Raw genomic sequence first — 19,770 nt, forward strand, 5'->3', positions numbered from 1 at the left:
CTTGGAGGTCGGGCCGGTGGGGGCCCCTGCAGTGGCCCCGAGGGGGAGGGGCTGGGGGGCTGGGGGGACCTGGGCCCTGATGGCGCCCGGCGGGCACAGCGGGCACAGAGGCGGGACGTCGGGCCAACGGGGCCATGTGCAGGGTAGTTTCCGGGGCGGGGTTCAAGGATGTTACAAAGGGGCGGGGAGGCAGGAGAGGAAGGGGCAAAAGAGCCCGCGGGGGTGTCTGTTTGACCCTGGAGGTCGCTGGGAGCCCCCAGATTTGGTCCGATCTGAGAGCCCGCAGCGGGTCGGGGGCGGGGGGGCTTTTCCCCAGGGAAGCCTTCGCCTTCACACGGCCAGAACGCGGGATTCGAACTCGGGGCTTCCGCCAGCCCCGCCGCGAGGGCCCAGCCCCGGCCCGTACCGGAGCCCGCCCGCCCGCCCTGCCCCGGCCCCGGCCCCGGCCCCGGCCCCGGCCCCGAGCTGAGGCGCGGGGATGCCAGCCCAGGGGGAGGGACCTGGCCCCGGGCCCGCCCGCCCCATCCCGGCCCGCCAGGTGCTGCCGGCGCGGAGCCGGGAGCCCGAGGAGCCGCCGAGGAGGGAAGAGGCCGGCGCGGGCCGCCCCAGCGCAGCCCATGGAGCTGCTCCCGCCCTGGAGGGGGGCCCGCCGGAGAAGCGGGCTCAGGTACGGGCCCGGGGAGGGCGCGGGGGCGGAGGCGCGGGGGGGAGCGGGGGCGGGAGGCGCGGGGGGGGGCGGATAGGGGGGGCGGGGGCGGGGCTCGGCCAGACAGGCAGAGTGGGGGGGTCCGCGCGGGGAGGGGGAGGGGGCTGGCAGAGGGCCGAGAAGCGGAGTGGGGGCCGGCGTCGTGGGGAGATGCCCCCTCCCCCCCCTCCCCCCGGCCCCTTCAGCGAGGGCGAGGGGAGGTCGGAGAGTCGCGGCCCGGCCAGTCTGGCTCCTTCTGTGTCCCGGGCCAGTGAGAGCGCGCGCTGGGCAGGCGTGCACCGGGCGTGCTTGCGAGCCTACTGTGCGCAGAGCCTACTGTGCGCAGAGCCTACTGTGCGCAGAGCCTACTGTGCGCAGAGCCTACTGTGCGCAGAGCCTACTGTGCGCAGAGCCTACTGTGCGCAGAGCCTGCGTCACCCGCGACGCCCGCGGCGCACAGCGTGGATTCCGCCGAGCCCGGGCTGCGGGCAGGGACGGGGAGGAGAGCCGAAGCTGGGGCAGAAGGCCGCGGCGCCGCGAGGGGGAGGCCGGGGGGAGGCCGGGAAGGGGCGCAGTCAGCGCCGAGGCCCGGGGCGCTTCTCTGGGCGCGGTGAGGATGGAGCCGGAGCAGGCGCCCATTGGGGGACGGTCCAGGGGCCGGGGACCCCAGCGGGAGGAAGGGCAGCTAAGGTACGGGCCGAGATGGGCGAGACTCGGCAGCCGATTGGATGTGGAGGATGAAGGGCGACTTCCCGCCCCCGGGCCTTCCTGGGAGACGTTGCTCCTCACAGAGACGGGAGGCGGGAGGGTCAGGGGGACGGCCATGGAATGGGAACCGTGCAGGATCTACCCCCCAAACCCCCGCACCGCCAGTGGCCCCCTCCCACCCCCTCCCCTTGGGGCCTTAGTCAGCCTCCCGAAGGACGTCCTGGAGAATGCGGGGCTCCCCTCCCGGGAAGTCAGCTTCCTGCGGCCGCTCCTTGTGCCTGAGCCGCCTCCCGGGCCCCCTGGAGATGGCCCTTCCCGCCCCGGCAGCTGGGAGCAGACGCCCGAGGAAGAATGTTGATAAGCTAGAGCTCGTTTAGAGACGAGAAACCAGGCCCCGCGAGGACCACTTAACAGCCCTAGGGGTGTGAGCTTGGAGAAGAAAAGCCTGCGGGCGTGTCGGGGAAGGGGCCAGGCGCCGGCTTAGCCCCGGAGGGAAGGGAGGAGCACGGGGGAGGGTCCGGTTTAGGGTTTCAGGTAACCTTCTTTAGGGTCCGAAGGGACACCAAAGACCGTTTAGCCCAGCCCCTTGCTTTTACAGATGAGGAAACTGAGGACTAAAAGGGGGGAAGGGCTGGTCTGGTAAAGCATGATGAAATAATCCTAGGGCCTGTCCTTTCATACCACACCGAGAGACATTCCCACAAGCAGCTCCTCCTGGCCGGGGGACTCTGACTAAGTCGGAACTCCTCGGGCCTGGGGCTGGCAGGGTGGCTGGGAGTTCCCTACTCTGCTCTGATAAAGTGTGTGTAGATACTGTTGCTTTCCACGGCCCAGATCCCTATCCCTTATCTCATCCGAATCTCCCATGAGCCTGTGAGGCAGGTCTGACAGGTAGCATCGGCTCCTCCGGCAGGTCACAGCATTTCGGGGCTCCGTTTCCAGCTCTGCAAAAAGAAAGGGTTCCACTACTGGCCCCCAACACTCCTGGTTCTAAATCCGGGTCCCTACTTTACCCAAGAGCTTCTCTGAGGCTCAGAGACCAGAGATTTTGCCCAGCTCCTAGGTGTCCTACGGAGCTCAGTGTGGAAGTCCGGAAGCCTTGAATTCTAATCCTGCCTCAGACACTAACTAACTGAGAGTCGGGGCAAATCACTTCTTCTGTTCGTCTCAGTTTCCTCAGCTATAAAAGAGGATTATTGTCAGCAACTCTCTCTCAGATTCTTGAAAGTCTCAAATAAGATAATAATTGTAAAACACCTAGCACAGTGCCTGGAACATAGTAGGTGCTCTAAAAATGTTTCTCTTTCCTGTTTCCATTCCCATTCCCTTTTTCTTCCTTTCCCTTTTTCATCCCTTTCCTTCCCTTTCCCTCCCCTTCCTTTTCCCTTCCCTTCCCTTTCCCTCTCCCATTCCTGTTCCTTTTCTTTCCCTTCCCCATTCCCGTTTCCCATTCCTATTCCTGTTCCCTCTCCCTTTCCATTTCCTTCCCTTCCACTCACTTGCCCTTCGATGAACTTTTTCTTCCCTTCTTCCCTATCTCTCTTCCCTTCCTTCCTCTTCCCATCCCACCCAATTTTCTAATCCTTCCTGTCTTCCCACAAGCTTGATGGCTACTTTTCCTTCCATCTCTCATGGGTCCTGTGCTCTTTCCCAGTATCCAGATACTGTTCCTCTACCTGTCGCATTAGATGCCTGTCCTGTCCATTTTCCCTGTCTCTCTCTTGGAAAGTCGCCTTTAAAGCTTCTTTGCCTACCTTTATTCACCTTGTGCCAGTTCCTGGAAACATCCCATTGTCTATACACAGCTTCCCTATTGCTTAGCGCTGTACAGCTTCCCTAAGGTCCTTCATCCTGTCCATTTACATCTTCTTCTCTTCCTGATCACAACAAAAACTATCGAAGATTATTCCTATTCTTACAAGGAAGGAAACCGAGGCAGAGAATGTGACCCACCCTGGGTCACAGCTCACAAATATCTGAGCAGATTTGAACTCAGATCTTACTTCTGTCTCTAATCCATTTCACTGTAACTCCCCATTTCTCCTGAATATTTCACACACACACACACAATCAATCAATCAATCAGTCAATATATACTGAAACCAAAGCTTTCTAAACTCATGGTTCACAGAGATGGATGACCTGGGAGTCACCATAACCCATGTAAAGGCCTCACAGACAATTGAAGCTGATTTCTATCAGAGAACATGTTTGGTCTTGCATCCTATTGCAGACTAGCAGCTCAGAGAATGCTTGGCTGAAGAGGGCCTGGAAATAGGCAAGAATGCTCTTAGAGGACCCCAAGTTGGTCAAAAAGTCTTTTTAGGTGGCCCAGAGACTGCAGAAATAAGCTGGTTCTGTGACTGTCGCTATTAGGATGTTCTTGCCCTCAGTCCCCAGCTCGGACCACTAGATAGTCTGGGCTGTTCTAATTCAATCCAATGCAACTAAACATTAAGTTCCTACTATGTGCCTGTTGTGCCAGCTAATAAGCACTTTATTAAGGTTTAGTCCTACTGATGAGCACTAGGGTAGAAGGTGGAAATACAGTGCCCCTCAGAGAGTTCATTTAGTACACAGAAAATTATTAAGCTAGCGGCGGACGTTTTAATTCAGATTGTTTTACATCTTTTGTCTCATTTGATCACAACAAAAAACTACTGAAGATTATAATCCTCATTTTACAAGGAAGGAAACCGAGGCAGACAGAGGAATGTGACCCACCCTGGGTCACAGCTCACAAATATCTGAGCAGAATTTGAACTCAGATCTTACTGGTTTGTTCTATCCATTGCACTGTCTCCCTCTGCTTGAATATTTACACACACACACACAATCAATCAATCAATCAGTCAATTATATACTCGAAACCAAAGCTTTTTAAAACTGTGGTTCACAAGCTGATATGGAGTCACATAACTGATTGTAAAGGCCTCAAAATTATGATTTCTTATCAGGAAATGTTTGGCTTGCATCCTATTTTGCACACCTAAGGGCATGTCAAAATCTCTTGGGTGAAGAGGGCTTGGAAATAGGAAGAAATTTAAGCCCAAGTCTGTATCAAAAAGTCTTTTTAGGTGGGAGGGCACCAGCAGCTGGGGGCATCAGGGAAGGCTTCCTGGAAGAGGCCATGCTGCCCCTCAGCCCCATGTGCTCCCCACTAGATAGCTCTGCCCTTTCTAATTCAATCCAATTCAACAAACATTAAGTTCCTACTATGTGCCTGTTGTCCAGTTAATAAGCACTTATTAAGTGTTTAGTGCTTATGATGAGCACTAGGGAGAAGGGGGAAGAGGAGGAAGAGGAGGAGGAGGAAGAGAAGGTAGAAGAAGAGGGGGAAGAAGGAGGAAGAGGAAGAAAAGAATGAAGGGAAAGAGGAGGAAGAAAAGGAGAAGGAAGAGAGGGAAGAAGAAGAGGGGGAAGAGAAAAGGAAGAGGAGGAAGAAGAGGAAGAGAAGTCTTCTTTTTGGTCCTCTGGGAGCAGCCTGGAAGTCCCCAGGCACACATGTAATACATGAGAGTGGAAGGAGCCGACTTTCCAGGGGAGGCTTCCTGAAGGGACTCCTTGGGAGACAGTGTTTGAGCATCAAGCCCTGCAGGTGCCTCACAGAAAGAGAGAGACAGAGACAGAGAGATAGAGACAGAGACAGAGAGACAGAGACACAGAGAGACACAGAGAGAGACAGAGACAGAGACAGAAGGGCCAGTGGAGCTGGGATGGTGCTGGAGGGGAGGAAAGTATAAAAAGATTGGAAAAGTGGGAAGGGGCCATGTCATGAAGGACCAAACAGTTTGTATTTGATCCCAAGGGTAAGACCTTGATTTCAAACCTTTTCCCACCCGCCACCCCCATGGTCTCGAGGATGCCCTCCCTGCCCCCCGGGGTCCCCTAAGGAGCCCCAGCCACATAAAACAGGCCTGGCCCTTAACCCAGACCTTGACCCGGGCCGGGCAGTTTCCCCAGATTTCCCCAAGCCCAGTTCACGGGGAGGGGCAGAAGCCTCCCCCTGGGGACGGGCAAAGGCAGAGCCGTGACAGGCTGGTCAGACTGAGCACCCGGCTGAGGGCAAGAAGCCGGCTGGTCTCGGGCCCTCAGCATCCGCGGTGACCAAGTCAGGGCCCTTCCCCCCCCCCCCCCCCTGTGCTCTGGGGAGCTGGCCAGCTGGAAACAGCTCCTGGTTCCCCTTGAGGGGCTGGGAAGGAGCATCCTCCCTCTCCCCTCCCCTCCCCCACAGGTGCAGGGTGCAGGAGAGAGGGGACAGAGCAGGTAGTGAAGGCCTGGGACTGGGAACGCTCGGCGCGCCCCTGAATCATCTAGTGAAGCTCCTGGGCACCAGAAGGAGGCGAGGAGGGGGCTCCTGGGGAGGGCTGCTGGGGCACCCCCTATCCCGGAGCGGGCCTGGGGTCTCACTGATGGGCAGCCACCCCCGGCAAAGGCAAAGGGCTCCCGGCATGTGGCGCCAGCAGAAACCTGGGCCATCGCAGCATTTCCAAAGTTTAGAACCCGGGGGTCCTGGGCTTGGGAGGCCGGCTGGCTCATACGGGGCCATCGGTGTCTCTGGGCCTTGCGTCTCACGCTTGGTGGGGCTTGGTTTGGGTCAGTCACTGTAGGGAATACCCTGTCACAGGCCCTCACGTGCGCGTGTGTGTGTGTGTGTGCTCTGGTGGGCGTGTTGTGGACATGTTGTGGGCCTGTGCTTATATGTATATGTGGGTGAGTGTTTATGTGTGTATGTGGGGGGGGTTCTGATCACCCCGAGGGCAGAACCAGAAGTTGTTGGGGGAAGGGTCATGACCCTGTGACCAAGGAGTTGGGGACCAGGCTCAGCCTCACCTGTGATAGGAGCTCTATGACTCTGAGCAAGCCACTGAACCTTCCTGTGTCTTGCAGTTTCCTTACGTGTGAAATAAGGCATTGGAGCAGACAAATAGATTTTCTTTTTGTCAAGTTCAAACAGAAACCCACTAAACTGTACATAAGGATCCTTGCAGGTCCCATAATGATTTAGAAAGCCACATGATTACTAACTGTGTGACTCCATGCTAAGTAATCCCATTGTCTCAAAAAAAAAAAAAAAAAAAAAGGAAAGGAAGGAAGGAAGGAAGGAAGGGAGAGAGAAAAAACAAAGAAAGAAAGAAAGAAGGAGGAAGGGAGGAAAAAGGAAGAAAGAAAGAATAAAAAGGAAAGGAAGAGGGAGGGAGGAAGAAGGAGGAAAGAAAATATGTTCTATTATTGTATTTCATTATTTTGCTGAACACTCCTAATTACATTTTAATCTGGTTGGAAGTTCGCCCCAGAATATTGGACACAAGGCCTGGCTTTGTTAGATCAGATGATTTCTGAGGTCCCTTTCAGCTCCAGATCTGTAACTCTTTAAGTTGCACAGATGTGAATGGTAGATTTGAATTAGGAAAACAGTTCCTGGCCATTAGAGCTTTGGGCTTCCCAGGAGCTGATGAGCTCCCCTTGCTGGGGATGATGTCCTTCTTCAGCCAGGGGTCGGACTGAGGAGCTGTTTAGGTGGTGATGGGAGATGCTAGGATTCTCTGTGGCCAGACCCCCCAACAAGTCTCACTCCTGAGAGCACGTGGCTGTGGCCTTTCCCTGTCCTGACAGATCCATGCAAAGTCTCCGTGAAGGGAATCACAGCTTACACTCTAGCACCTGCTGCTGAAAATGAGGAGAGGAGGAAATTCTACCAGGGATCCGACCATATCCTTCTTATTAAATCAACATGTAAAGGTGGGCAAAGTGTGGATGTCAAGAAAGAGAAAGGAAGGAAGGAAGGAAGGAAGGGAGGGAGGGAGGGAGGGAGGGAGAAAGAGAGAAAGAAAGAAAGAAAGAAAGAAAGAAAGAAAGAAAGAAAGAAAGAAAGAAAGAAAGAAAGAAAGAAAGAAAGAAAGAAAGAAAACATTTGGAAAATAATTCCGGCTCAAATTGTTGGATGCTTTCAGAAAAAAATCAGTGGATACTGAACCTGGCACATATCAGACAACAGCCGCCAAAATGAAATCACTTCTCTCTTAGAGGATAGAAATCAACTGGTTACCTGATGCAGTCATTGATCTGTGTACAATTAACCCACTGATCACTGAGCGAGGATCAAAATCAACACCAAACTGGAACAAAGGGAAAAAAGAAAGGGAAGAATTACAGTTTGTACTGATCAGTTAGAACGAGCCATCAAGGAGTGAGAGTGATAAAGATGAGGGGACAAACACAAAACAGATCATGAGCGCTTTCTCTAGAACATTAACCACCGCAAAGCCATCGCCACAATGAAGAGAGCGGAAGAGCCCAGAAACCCCAGCAGCCTCCAAACACTTATTTGCCAAACAGAGGCTATGGCAGCTAGAACCTTTCTTGCGGAGGGGAAGAGGGTGCATGTGTGTGGGATAAGGGGCAACGCTTGGGTGGATCTTGGTTCCCATCTGTTGGGACTATGCCTCCTTCAGGCCCTCTGCGCGCTTACTGTCCCATATAACTGCCTGGTGCCCCCCAGATCTGCCAAAGGGGCTCATGCGATGTGCTTGAGGCTCCTGGCGGTGTGAGGGGGAGTTGAGAGACCCCCGATATTCATCTGTCTTCTCGTTCCCGCTGCGTGGCACCCCCTTTTCTCCCTTACCTGCACTGGTCCGGCTATAGTTTTTACCTGTACTGACAAGGAGGTGTTCCCAGGCCCCCGACACCCCCTGTTCTAGGGTCCCTCCCAGTTCTGACATCTAAAGGCCCTAAGCCACAGGGCAGAGAAATGGACTTGGAGTCAAGGAACCTCAACACTAATCACTCTGTGTCTCAGTTTCCGCTACCATAAAATAGGGAGAGTGACAACACTCACTGGTCAATGTTGTTGTGGGGATCCAATGAGATAATATGGGTAGTGTGTCCAGGGCAGGGCCTGGCATGCAGTAGGTGCTTAATAAATATTTGGTTCTTCCTTCCCTACCTCTCTCCTTCCTTCCTTCTCTCCCTCCCTCCCTCTCCCTGTTTTTCCCTTCTTTCCTCTTTTCTCCCTCCCATCCCCTCCCTCCCTCTCCCTGTTCTTTCCTCCCTCCTTCCCTCTCTTCCTCCCTCCCTCCCTCTCTCCTTCCTTCTTTTTTCTCTCCCTCTTTTCCTCCCTCCCTTTATCCCTTCCCCCTCCCTCTGGTCTCCCTCCCTCCCTAGCCCCCCTCTATTGCTAAGGCCCCTCCTGTTCACAGGCACCCCCTGCCCCTCCTTCTGACATCTGTATTCTTGTTCTCTCCCAGCTGGGTGTCTTTGACCTTCCCAAGGTCATGTAGCCTCCGGGATGCTGGGAAGCATTCTGAGCATTGTGACTCACCTGCCCGTCCATAAGTCATCTGTTGCAGGGGTGCGGCCCGGGGGTGGGGACAGGCCTGGGGAGGGGTGGCGGGGCGTCCCCAGGAAGCACCCCTCCCCAGCCTGGGCGGCCCCCCTTCCTGATTCTGACTCAGGGCCCAGCCCCTGCCACCTGAGCAGCATCCAGGGCGTGGCCACGGAAGGCACCATCATCATACTCCGGGCCTACCAGCCCCTTTCATGGAGACAGAAACTGAGGCCGGCCTGGGGGAGTGAGCGGTTTCCTTGGGGTGAGGGACTCCCAGCAGGAAACTCTGTCCCACGCAGCCCGGAGAGCCGGCCGGAGCCCCAGAGGTCCCTGGCTTTGCCTCGGGTCCCACAGTGTCCGGGCCCAGACTGACCCTGGGCTGTGAGGCCGCGCTGTGCCTGCTGAGACACAGGCTCCTCCCATCAGCACAAAGCTGGGGTCCCCAAGGATTGGGACAGCAATGGTCTGACCCCCAAAAGGCAAATTCTGAGGGCACGAAGGGAGCACCTTATGTCTGGGGCCATGAGTCAGCTTGGCAAGTGTAAGAAGGGGGACAGAGGCTCCGGAGAGCCGATCATCTGAGAAGGATCTGGGGGGCGGAGGCCCACAAGCTGAGCAGACATCGGTCGTCTGCAGGTAGCCCAGAAGGCAGCAAGGTTAGGCTGCGGCTTCAGGACTCCTGCCTGCCGGGCCGCCTTAACAGATGTTCAGGTCCCCATGCTCTGCCTGGCCTCTGGCTGTGTGTGAAGGGGGGAGGGGGAGACCAGAACAGGGCCTGCGAGTCCAGAGCAGCCTGTAGCCATGTAAGCGGCCACAGGGTTTAATGACAGTGTTCCAGCCGGATCAATATCTCTAGAGCGTCCGGTCGGGCCGTGAGCCCGGAGCTGGAGTGGTCAGACTTGGCTGTGGCACAGACTGCCAGGCCCCTGTGGGTGTGAGCGTGTGTACACGTACGTGAGTGCGGGTGTGTATGGGACTAGGGGTAGGCAGGACGTCCGAGTCCCTGCACCCTGCTTGCCTCAGTTTCCCCATCTATAAAACGACCCCCAGAAGCAATGGAGGGACCCCTCCCATGTCTCTGCCACAAAGCCCCAGCGGGGTCACAGACTCGGAGGGGATGAGAGTGGTCAAGCCACCCAACGGGGCAGGACCTTGTGGGACTGAGGAGCGGCAGGGGTCTCACAGCTGGGGGCAAGGAGGGCACGGGGAGGAGTGAGAGCGAGCTGGGGGCTGGGGGGCATCAGGGGGGCCACATGGAGGAGGGGCGGAGATGAGGAGTGTGAGGGAAGATCTAGGGGGGACAGGGCTGGGAAACGTGGGGCCAGGGGAGCCTGGGGCGGTAAAGCTGGGCCAGATGCTGCCCCCAGGGGTCTCGATGCTGCAGCTGAGGAGTTGTGCTCATTTACTCATAGGCAGTAGGGAGCCATTGAGTATTCCTGAGCGGTGACAGACATTATTTTCATGGCTTTGAAGAGAACTTGGACAATGGGCAGACCAAGGAAAGGTGGCAGGCCAAGGCAGAGCAGCCAGTGAGGAGCCGGCCTCGAGAAGTGACGGCATCTGGGATGTGGGGGAGCAAGGAAATCTGGAGGAACGTTAGCAGCCATCCAGGGACTGTGGGGCCTGAGGAAAGGAGGGCCTCTGGGGGCCCGGGGAAAGGAGGACTTTCAGGAGCCTGGGGAAAGGAGGGCCTCTGGGGGCTGGACAGGCTCTCTCTCGGGGGTTCAGAGTCAAACCAGTGATGTGTCAGCAAGCGTTTCCTCTTTTGTTTTTAATGTTTAATTCACGTCATTTTGTGAATCGTTTTTGGAGCGAGATCAGGGCCGAAGGAAAAGCTGTGGGAGAGGAAAGAAACCGAAAAAAGGAGCAAGCAGAGCGGGTACCGCTTTCCCCGCAGGCCCTCGGCTCTCTCTGGGCGCAGCCGGCGTTTTCTGGGTGAGGCCTGTTCGGGGCTGGATCCCGGGGCCTGTCATGGCCGCTCAGGCCCGGTCCTGCTGTTACCGTGCACACGGTACTCCCGGCTCTGCTCGTTTCCCTCAGCGTCGGTTCCTGTCAGTCTTTCCAGGCTGTCCTCAAATCAGCCTGTTCACCGTTTTTTGTAGAACGATAATATTCCATCACTTCCATATATCATCATTTGTTCGGCCATCCCCCACTTATGGGCATCCACTCCTTTTCCAGTTCTTTGCCCCCACAAAAAGAGCCGCTACAAACATTTAGCAAGCATGTATTAGGCACCCACTGTATGCTGTGGCCTTGTGGGTATGAGGCAAGGAATGAAACGCGCCTCCTTTCTGAGTGCTTCCTTCCAGTGGGGAGGAGAGACCCCAGGGACAGGCAGTCACGGCAGCACTGGAGCAGGGGCGCCGCTGCACTGTGGGATGGACCTCACAAATGAGGCCGGATTGGAGAGTCGGGGAGACTAGTGTTTGTGCCGTTCCTCCTCCCGCGGCAGGACCCGGTTCAGAGGGCTGAGGCTGAGGCCGAGGTCTCCGGCCCTGGGACCCCACTGCTGCACGAGCCTGAGCCGCAAGGTCAGAGCCGGGGCGCGGCCTCTCCGAGCCTCAGTTTCCCCATCTGTCACAGAGTAGGCCGCCCTCCTCAGGGGCCCAGAGAACAGGGGTTTGGTGGGCTTTGTGCCCCCGCATGCAGGGAGGACTGTCAGCTTCCCTCTTGGGAGGGGCTGGGGAAGGGAGCGTCCTGGGCATCCCTGCCCCCCGTGGCACTCTGGTCCGGGGCCTCGCTCTCCCCCTCCGTCCAACCAAGGAGCCGCAGCGCTGCGGGGGAGGTCCTGGAGCCCGGCTCTCCCGTCCCCTGGCCCTTCCCGGGAGGCAGGAGGGATGACTTCATAAAGCAAACAGATGGGGCTCAGGTTTCAGCCCGGCCCTGCACCTGAGCCCGCCGCTGGCCCGAGACGTGGAGCCTCCCCTGTGGCCAATCAGCGGAGGCCAGGGCCCCTGCCCCTCGGCCTCTCCTGGCAGCCAGGAGTCCGAGCCGTTCCCCGGAGCTGGACCGGACCCTGCCGGCCCCCCCAATGAGCACCCCGGGGGATGACGCCTCCCTGCCCGCTGAGTAAGTGCTCCCTGGCGGCCAGGCTCCTGGAAGGAACCAGCTGGCGCGGGGAAGGGGGGCTGAGCATGACTAATCAGTGGGGGTGGGGCCGGGAAGGGGCACCGGCTGGGGCCCGGACAGGCGGAAGCCTTGGGGGTCCCCCCCACCCCCACTCAATGGGAACTCTGGGCTTTCTCGAGACGCACTGGGCAGCTTGTTCCTCCCAAAGCCCTTGCACAGGACAGGGAGAGGGCCTGGGACACTGGGGGGGGGGGGGCAAGAGACGGAGGGAGCCCCAGGACCACTGAGTCCTGCTGCTCATTTAATAGATGGGATCTCAGAGGCACAGAGTAAAAGTGGGAGGGACTTCAACGCCATCCAGTCCAAGGCCAGTGTGGAAACTGAGGCAGGCAGGAAATGAGCACTTATTAAGCATCTACTGTGTGTCAGCCGTCATGCTCCTCACAACAATCTTCAGGACTAGGGCTGGTTTTATTCCCATCTTCAGATGAGGAAACTGAGGCAGGTGGATTTGGCAAGGTCAGAGATCTGGCAAATGTCTGAGGTCACAGTCCTTGACTCCCAGGCCGGAGAGATTAAGTAACTGCCCAAGACTACACAGACAGGGCTCTGGGAGGCAGCAGGGGGTGCAGTGGCTGACTTGGAGTCAGGCAGAACAGAGTTCAGAGCCGGGTGTTAAATTTTTCCAGTATGTGGGGTCAGCCGGGTGGTGCAGTGGGTAGAGCAGCAGCCCTGAAGTCAGGAGGACCTGAGTTCAAATCTGGCCTCAGATACTTCCTAGCTGTGTGACCCTGGGCAAGTCACTTAACCCGGACTGCCTCAGGGGGGAAAAAAGAATTTTTTCAGTGTGACCTTTTACATCTTAGAAACGGGCAGTTTTGTTGTTCATCCAGACTTTAGAAAGTGATGGAGAAAATCTTACCTTAAACTGTACCTGATGTTCACGTCCTGATAGTTAAATATTTACTGTGTGATCCTGGGCAAGTCACTCTACTTCTGCCTCAGTTCTCTCATCTGTAAAATGGGGATCACCACAACAACTGGCCTGCCAGGGTTGTCACGATTAAGTGAGATGATCATTGGAAAGTGCTTTGGAAATGTTCCCTATCATTACATCACCCTGTTCCGCAGGGAGAAACTGAGGTTATGATAGGGGAAGTATCTTGGCCAGTGCTGGAGGAAGGATTCACACAGGGACACAGTGCCGGGGTCTCAGTATTGCCATCTGTAACCTGAGGGTGTTGGGCCGGCCCCCATTTTCTATAAAGGGGAAAGGGGGGACAACAGCGTGGAAACAAGGACGCCAGGCTAAGCTTTTTATAAATATTATTTCAGCAACTATACACAAATAATACAGAGACTGGATAAATTAGGAATAATCAGAGCCTGATCCGATCTGAGCACTCCCGGTACCTTGTTGGGCGGCGCGGTGGTGCTGGACTGAGGGTCGGGAGCCTCCGGCTTTGGCTCAAAGCCGACTCCTCTCTGCGTCTCAGTTTGCTGACATGTTAAATGGGGGAGTTGAGGTATCGTAGGGGAGCAGAGTCACAGCCTCTCGGAGTAGCCCCAGACCTTTCTAGGACTGCACAAGAAGCCCTTGTTGAGTCGTACTTGAGGAGCGACTCCCCAGGCTCTGGTTTGTAGATCCCCCGTGAGGAAAATCTCACCACCTTCTGAGTTGGCCTGTCCCATGCTGGAACAGTTCTCATTTGGGGAAGATCAGCCGGAACACACTTGAAGGCAGATCTCTTTTCTTCCAAGTCTTCTCAGGCCCCTCCCGGCTCTGACATTCTCTGTCCGTTTTTCTCTCTCCTTTCTTTATATCTCAAGCACTTGGTGAAGTTCTGGTACACAGTAAACACTTAATAAATGCTCGTTTTCCTGGCTTGTATCAGGCTACAAGGGCTTGTCCATTCTGTAGGCCCAAGCCTCGGTTCCTGGGTGGGTGGAGGAGAGCCCAGCCCCCGGCTGGTTGTATTCCTATGAGGACTAGAGCAATTCCTTGGCAGGTACAAAATCTTTGACGACTCTGGGGTCAGAGGGCACCCCGGGATCCGTCTCTGGGGCTGAGCCCTGCATGTTGGCTCAGCTCTCTCCCTACTCTTACTCAGCCCAGATGTTATTTACCAAGGGCTGGTAAAGGCTGCCTTGTGAACCGGAGATGCCCGAGGTGGGCACCCTGGGCGCGGGTCGGCCCTCCTGCTCAACCATGAATTAGAACCCTTTCCTCCAGACCCCTCATGAACCCTAATCTCCTTCTTAAGCCTAGAGGGAAACATTTATTTTTATTTTTTTTAATTATAGCTTTTTATTTACAGGTTATAGGCACGGGTAATTTTACAGCATTGACAATGGCCAAACCTTTTTTTCCAATTTTTCCCCTCCTTCCCCCCACCCCCTTCCCCAGATGGCAGATGATCAATACATGTTAAATATGTTAAAGTAGAAATTAGATACACAATAAGTATACATGACCAAACCGTTATTTTGCTGTACAAAAAGAATCAGACTCTGAAATATTGTACAATTAGCCTGTGAAGGAAATCAAAAATGCAGGTGGGCATAAATATAGGGATTGGGAATTCAGTGTAATGGTTTTTAGTCATCTCCCAGAGTTCTTTCTCTGGGCGTAGCTGGTTCAGTTCATTACTGCTCCATTGGAACTGATTTGGTTGATCTCGTTGCTGAGGATGGCCTGGTCCATCAGAACTGATCATCATCTAGTATTGTTGTTGAGGTATATAATGATCTCCTGGTCCTGCTCATTTCACTCAGCATCAGTTCGTGTAAGTCTCTCCAGGTCTTTCTGAAATCGTCCTGTTGGTCATTTCTTACAGAACAATAATATTCCATAATATTCATATACCACAATTTATTCAGCCATTCTCCAACTGATGGACATCCACTCAGTTTCCAGTTTCTGGCCACTACAAAGAGGGCTGCCACAAACATTCGTGCACATACAGGTCTGGAGGGAAACATTTAAAAAGAGAATTTAGGGGCAGAACCAACAAGCATTTGTTGAGCACCTACTGTGTGCTACATACAGGAAAGGGCACACGGTGGGGGGGAGGGGGGGAATGGAGGTCCGGTTCCTGCTCTTGCCAATAGTGTGGCCGGAGACAAATGTTTGAAGGAAGGGCCCAGACTGTGGGCCGAGGGGCCGAGGCCCAGTGTGAGCGAGACAAGTGTATGGAAGGTGTTGGACCAGGCGATTTCTAACCTTGACTGAAGGCGCTGGATCTCAGCTGGGCCAGGCAGAAGGGGGGGCTGGTCACGGGGACGAGTGTGTGTGAGTGTGAGTGTGAGGGTGTTTGTGTGGTAAAGTGTCCTCAAATACGGGGCTAACCCGACACCGAGAAATGGGGCTTGGAGTGGGGTCGACAAAGGAAGCAGGGAGGGGTTAAAGCAAGTTCGATCCCCAAGGGAAAAGATCCCCATCACGGGGTGGGGGCCCGGGGGGCGGCCGCCGGGGCCCTCCCCGGCGGCCTCCTCGACCAACGGCCACGGGTGGTGCCATTTATAAAGGCGCCTGCTGCATCCGGAAACCTGAGCCGGGGGTAGGACAAAGGCACCCGGGAAATGATGGGAGACAGCGCCGCACCCCGTTCAAATGGGTCTTGGTGGGGGTGGGGGGAAGGATGAAGGGGGCCCCAAGTGGGGGCCCAAAGGCAACCCTGGGGGAAGAGGAAGGCAGGGAGGAAGAGGAGGGGGGAAGGGAACACCACAAACCCCCCTCCCCTCCCCCCCCCCCCCCCCGCGGGGGCCTCCCACCTCTGGCCCCCTCCCCTAAACCCTTTGCCTTCAAACCCCGGGCCCTTCTTCCCCCCATGGGCCCGGCCCCACAAACACAAAACATCAACAAACTTGCCCCTCCTCACTAACCCCGGACCCCCCCCCCCGGTACCCCCCCACCCCCCCCGGGCCCCCCCACCCCCTTAAACCCCCAAGTTGGGGCCCCCCCCCCCCCCCCTCCGTAAGGCAGGGGCGGGTCCCTGGGAGGGGCCCGGGGGGTGAGGGTGGCCCCCAGAACTGGCCGCTCGAGGCCCCCGCGGGCTGGCCGTGGGGAAGGGGGTGGGTCAAAGGGGAAAGAAAAACTTGGGGCTCCCCGGGGAGGGGAAAAGGGGGGGAACCTCCCTGGGGAGGGGGAAAACCCTGGGGGAACGAGGGGAAAAAGGCCCGAAGAAACGACAAAAAAACAATTCTCGGCCAAAAAGGCAAAAAAGGCCAAAAACCCCCCAAACAGGGAGGACTTGAGGGATTTGGGGTGATTCCCCCCAATCTCTGGGGGTCATGATTACTATTGTTCTTGTCACTGTTATCCTTGTTATTATTGTGGCCTCAGTGTCTGACACACAGTAGGCAGTTAATAGAGGTTTCTGGATTGAGACGGATAAGAATTACCCAGGCTGGCCGGGTAGGGCTGGGCTGCAATCAGCACCTCTGGAGGAAATGCCCACTTGTGGGACGAGGGGCAGGCCCCTGAGTCCGGCCGGATGGGGCTGGAGCTGCCGGGGGCCCTGGGCAACTTTGGGCCTCGGTTTCCTTGTCTGTAACACCAGAGGATTGATCGCTGCCCTTTTTTGAGTCTTGTTCTGGCAGCTGGGCCATTGACTGGGAGCAGGAGGAGAAGCATCTCCTTCCTCCTCCTTCTCTTCCTCCTTCTCCTTCCTCTTTCTCTTCTTCCTCGCTCCTTTTCTTCTTCCTTCTTCCTCCCTCCTCCTCCTTTCCTCCCTCCTTCTCTTTTTCCTTCCTCCTCTTCCTCCTTCCTCTTTCTTTTCTTCCTCCTCCTTTTCTTCTTCCTTCTTCCTCCCTCCTCCTCCTTTCCTCCCTCCTTCTCTTTTTCCTTCCTCCTCTTCCTCCTTCCTCTTTCTTTTCTTCCTCCTCCTTTTCTTCTTTCTTCTTCTCTTCTTCCTCCCTCCTCCTCCTTTCCTTCCTCCTCTTCCTCCTTCCTTCTCCTTTTCCTCCTTCCTCTTTCTCTTCTTCCTCACTCCTTTTCTTCTTCCTTCTTCCTCCCTCCTTCTCCTTTCCTCCCTCCTTCTCTTTTTCCTTCCTCCTCTTCCTCCTTCCTCTTTTCTTCCTCCTCCTTTTCTTCTTTCTTCTTCTCTTCTTCCTCCCTCCTCCTCCTTTCCTTCCTCCTCTTTTTCCTTCCTCCTCTTCCTCCTTCCTCTTTCTTTTCTTCCTCCTCCTTTTCTTCTTCTCTTCTTCCTCCCTTCTCCTCCTTTCCTTCCTCCTCTTCCTCCTTCCTCTTTCTCTTCTTCCTCCTCCTTTTCTTCTTCCTTCTTCCTCCCTCCTCCTCCTTTCCTCCCTCCTTCTCTTTTTCCTTCCTCCTCTTCCTCCTTCCTCTTTCTTTTCTTCCTCCTCCTTTTCTTCTTCCTTCTTCCTCCCTCCTCCTCCTTTCCTCCCTCCTTCTCTTTTTCCTTCCTCCTCTTCCTCCTTCCTCTTTCTTTTCTTCCTCCTCCTTTTCTTCTTTCTTCTTCTCTTCTTCCTCCCTCCTCCTCCTTTCCTTCCTCCTCTTCCTCCTTCCTTCTCCTTTTCCTCCTTCCTTCTCCTTCTCCTCCTCCTGCCAGTGCATCCCTTCTCAGAATAATGGGTTTGATGCTTAAAATAAATTACGAAGGAAATTAATGATGGTGAAATATGATTCTCAAAATATTTTTTTATTATAGCTTTTTATTTACAAGATATATGCCCGGGTAACTTTTCAGCACTGAAAACTGCAAAACCTTAAAATAGTCTTAAAACTAAAACAAGTTTATGGAGCCCAGATTCAGGGCCTTCCCGTACGGATGTCCTGTGTTCACGGGAGCCACGGTCCGAGAGATGGGAGGCATCTCGGCCCGGCCTGATGGTCCTGCTATAGTTTGTCCAGGAAATGGTCCTTGTAGCCCTCCGTTGGCAGGGAGCTCACCACCTCCAGAGCGGCCCCAGACTGTTAGGAAGCTTCCCCTCTGTAACTTCCCCCTTCCATCCTCAATGGGCCGGGACCTTCCTTGTGGTGAAGTTGGCCTCTTTGCTATAGGCTAAGGTCACATACCACTGACTCACAGCTTGAGGGCCACCAAGCCCTCCAGGTTCTCCTACAGGAAGTCTTGTCTGGCCCTGGCTCCCCAAACTGGGGCTGCTCAGTTTTTGGACCCCAGGCAGGTCTTTACATTTGTGCCCATTAAGTTTCACCTTAATAGAGTCTTGCTTAGTGCGAGGGCTAGAAGGCAGCTCAGAGACCATCAGGTGGGGCCCAGAGAAGGGATTTGCCCAAGACCCCAGACCCAGGGAGAAGCCGAGCTGGGGGTCTGCCTCCTGCCTCCCCCTTGGTGGAGGACCAGCCCCACCTCCAGCAGGAGCCAGAAGCTGATGGCAGCAGGCCTTCTTGATGCAGGGGATTTTCTCTGGGAATGCCCCTGACCTGGAGGGCCAACTTGTCTGCCCTTCCCTGGGAGCTGGGGACCCCTCCCCCCCTCAGGGTGGTCAGGGAGAGAACCCTTCCCACAGGTGGCCCCAGGAGGCAGGGAATGGATTCTGCCCCTCCTGGAAGGTTTTGGGGAGGATGCTGTGAAGCCCTCGAAGGACTCCAGCAGGGGAGTGGTCTGGGAGGGGAGGAGCGGGGTGGGGTGGGGGTGGGGTCAGAGTGGAAGCCTTCCTAGACAGTCTGGGGGGCCCTGGCAGGCCCGAGGCCCGCCAGGTCAGGGCTTTGCTGGGGCAGATCAGGCCCTCCTGGAGAAGGGTCTGGCAGGGGTCAGAGCACCCAACTCCAAGTCTTCCTGCCTCAGGGGTGCCCCGGTGCTAGCTCCCTGGTTTGTTTTCCAGTCAGTCCTGGGGGCCCTGGCGGGCCCTGTGTGGGGCTGGGCCCCCTCCTGCTGCCCCGTGGGCTACAGCACAAATAGACCCCAGATGCTGGGAAATGAGTATGGCCCACAACATAGCATTTGCACTCTTTCTGTTAGTGTTTGCTTGCTTTTTGTTTTTCTTCCCAGGTTATTTTTACCTTCTTTCTAGATCCGATTTTTCTTGTGCAACGAGACAACTGTATAAATATGTGTACATATATTGTATTTAACACATACTTTAACATGTTTACCATGTATTGAACTACCTACCAGTTAGCGGAGGGGGTTGGGGGAAGGAAGGGAAAAGTTGGAACAGAAGATTTTGCAAGGGTCATTGTTGAAAAATTACCCATGCATATGTTCTGTCAATACAAAGCTATAATAAAAAAAATAGGCCCCACATCTGGGGACCCCAGAATCCGACTGGCCCAGCAGCTGAGGCCCACAAGGGTGAAGGGGCAGGGGCAGGCTTTCTCCAGCACCAGGACACCTTTTTTGGCACGTTCTAACCCTGTCAGCTCACCGTTATTAACGGCCGTGATGGGCCAAGGGCTGTGGTAGGCACAAGAGGCACATTCCCCGCCCCCGGAGTTTCCCTTCCATTGGGAGCCTTTACATTTATAGAAAGGGTGTGAATGCCAGCAAGCAGGTGCCCGCCGGTGCCGGGAGGGCTTCATGGGAGGAGATCACGCTCTGGGTCTCAGGCCCTGAAAGTGCGCGGGTTTGAGTCCCAAGGCACCCTTGAACCGACCCCCAGGGAGAGCTAGGGTAGAATGAGCCGCTGGGGAGGGAGGGAGCCTCCTGTCCCGGGAGGTCTCCCTTCCATGGCCCAGGGATCCGGGGTGGGGGTGTGTGAGAGGCGGGCTGCATCTGTCAGGTGCCGAGGTCCCTTCCATTTTAAAACTTGGTGTCTCTTTGGTACAGACCCTCCATGTCCAACCTGAACGTGGCTTTGGACGAATGCATGGCCGCCCTCGACCTCTTTCTCACCAACCAGTTCTCCGAGGCCCTCACCTACCTGCAGCCCAAGTAGGAGCCAATTCCCTGACAAGTTTGTGGGGGCTCGGGGAGGGGGGAGGGCGGAGGGGGGCAGTGGGGGGTTAGGGGGATTTGTTTCTCAGCGTCCCTAGCTGCTTTGAGCCTCAGCTTCC

The 19,770-nt window shown here is 55.7% G+C and overlaps 1 protein-coding gene across 2 annotated transcripts in view; it reads left to right on the forward strand.

The window, feature by feature from the left end:
* Positions 1-544: 544 nt before the first annotated feature.
* TTC39A (tetratricopeptide repeat domain 39A) overlaps positions 545-19,770 on the forward strand; it is a 47,969-nt gene continuing 28,743 nt past the window's right edge. Inside the window, exons 1-2 of one of the 2 annotated variants that reach the window (XM_031969139.1) lie at positions 545-667; positions 19,544-19,648. In XM_031969139.1, the coding sequence (XP_031824999.1) occupies positions 618-667; positions 19,544-19,648 (155 nt within the window). In that variant the 5' untranslated portion in view covers positions 545-617. Of the gene's footprint in view, positions 668-11,654; positions 11,793-19,543; positions 19,649-19,770 lie in introns of those variants that run through there. The other variant, XM_003767153.3, reaches the window with a different exon arrangement.

Source organism: Sarcophilus harrisii, chromosome 4 (genome assembly GCF_902635505.1).
Source record: "Sarcophilus harrisii chromosome 4, mSarHar1.11, whole genome shotgun sequence".
NCBI lineage: Eukaryota > Metazoa > Chordata > Mammalia > Dasyuromorphia > Dasyuridae > Sarcophilus > Sarcophilus harrisii.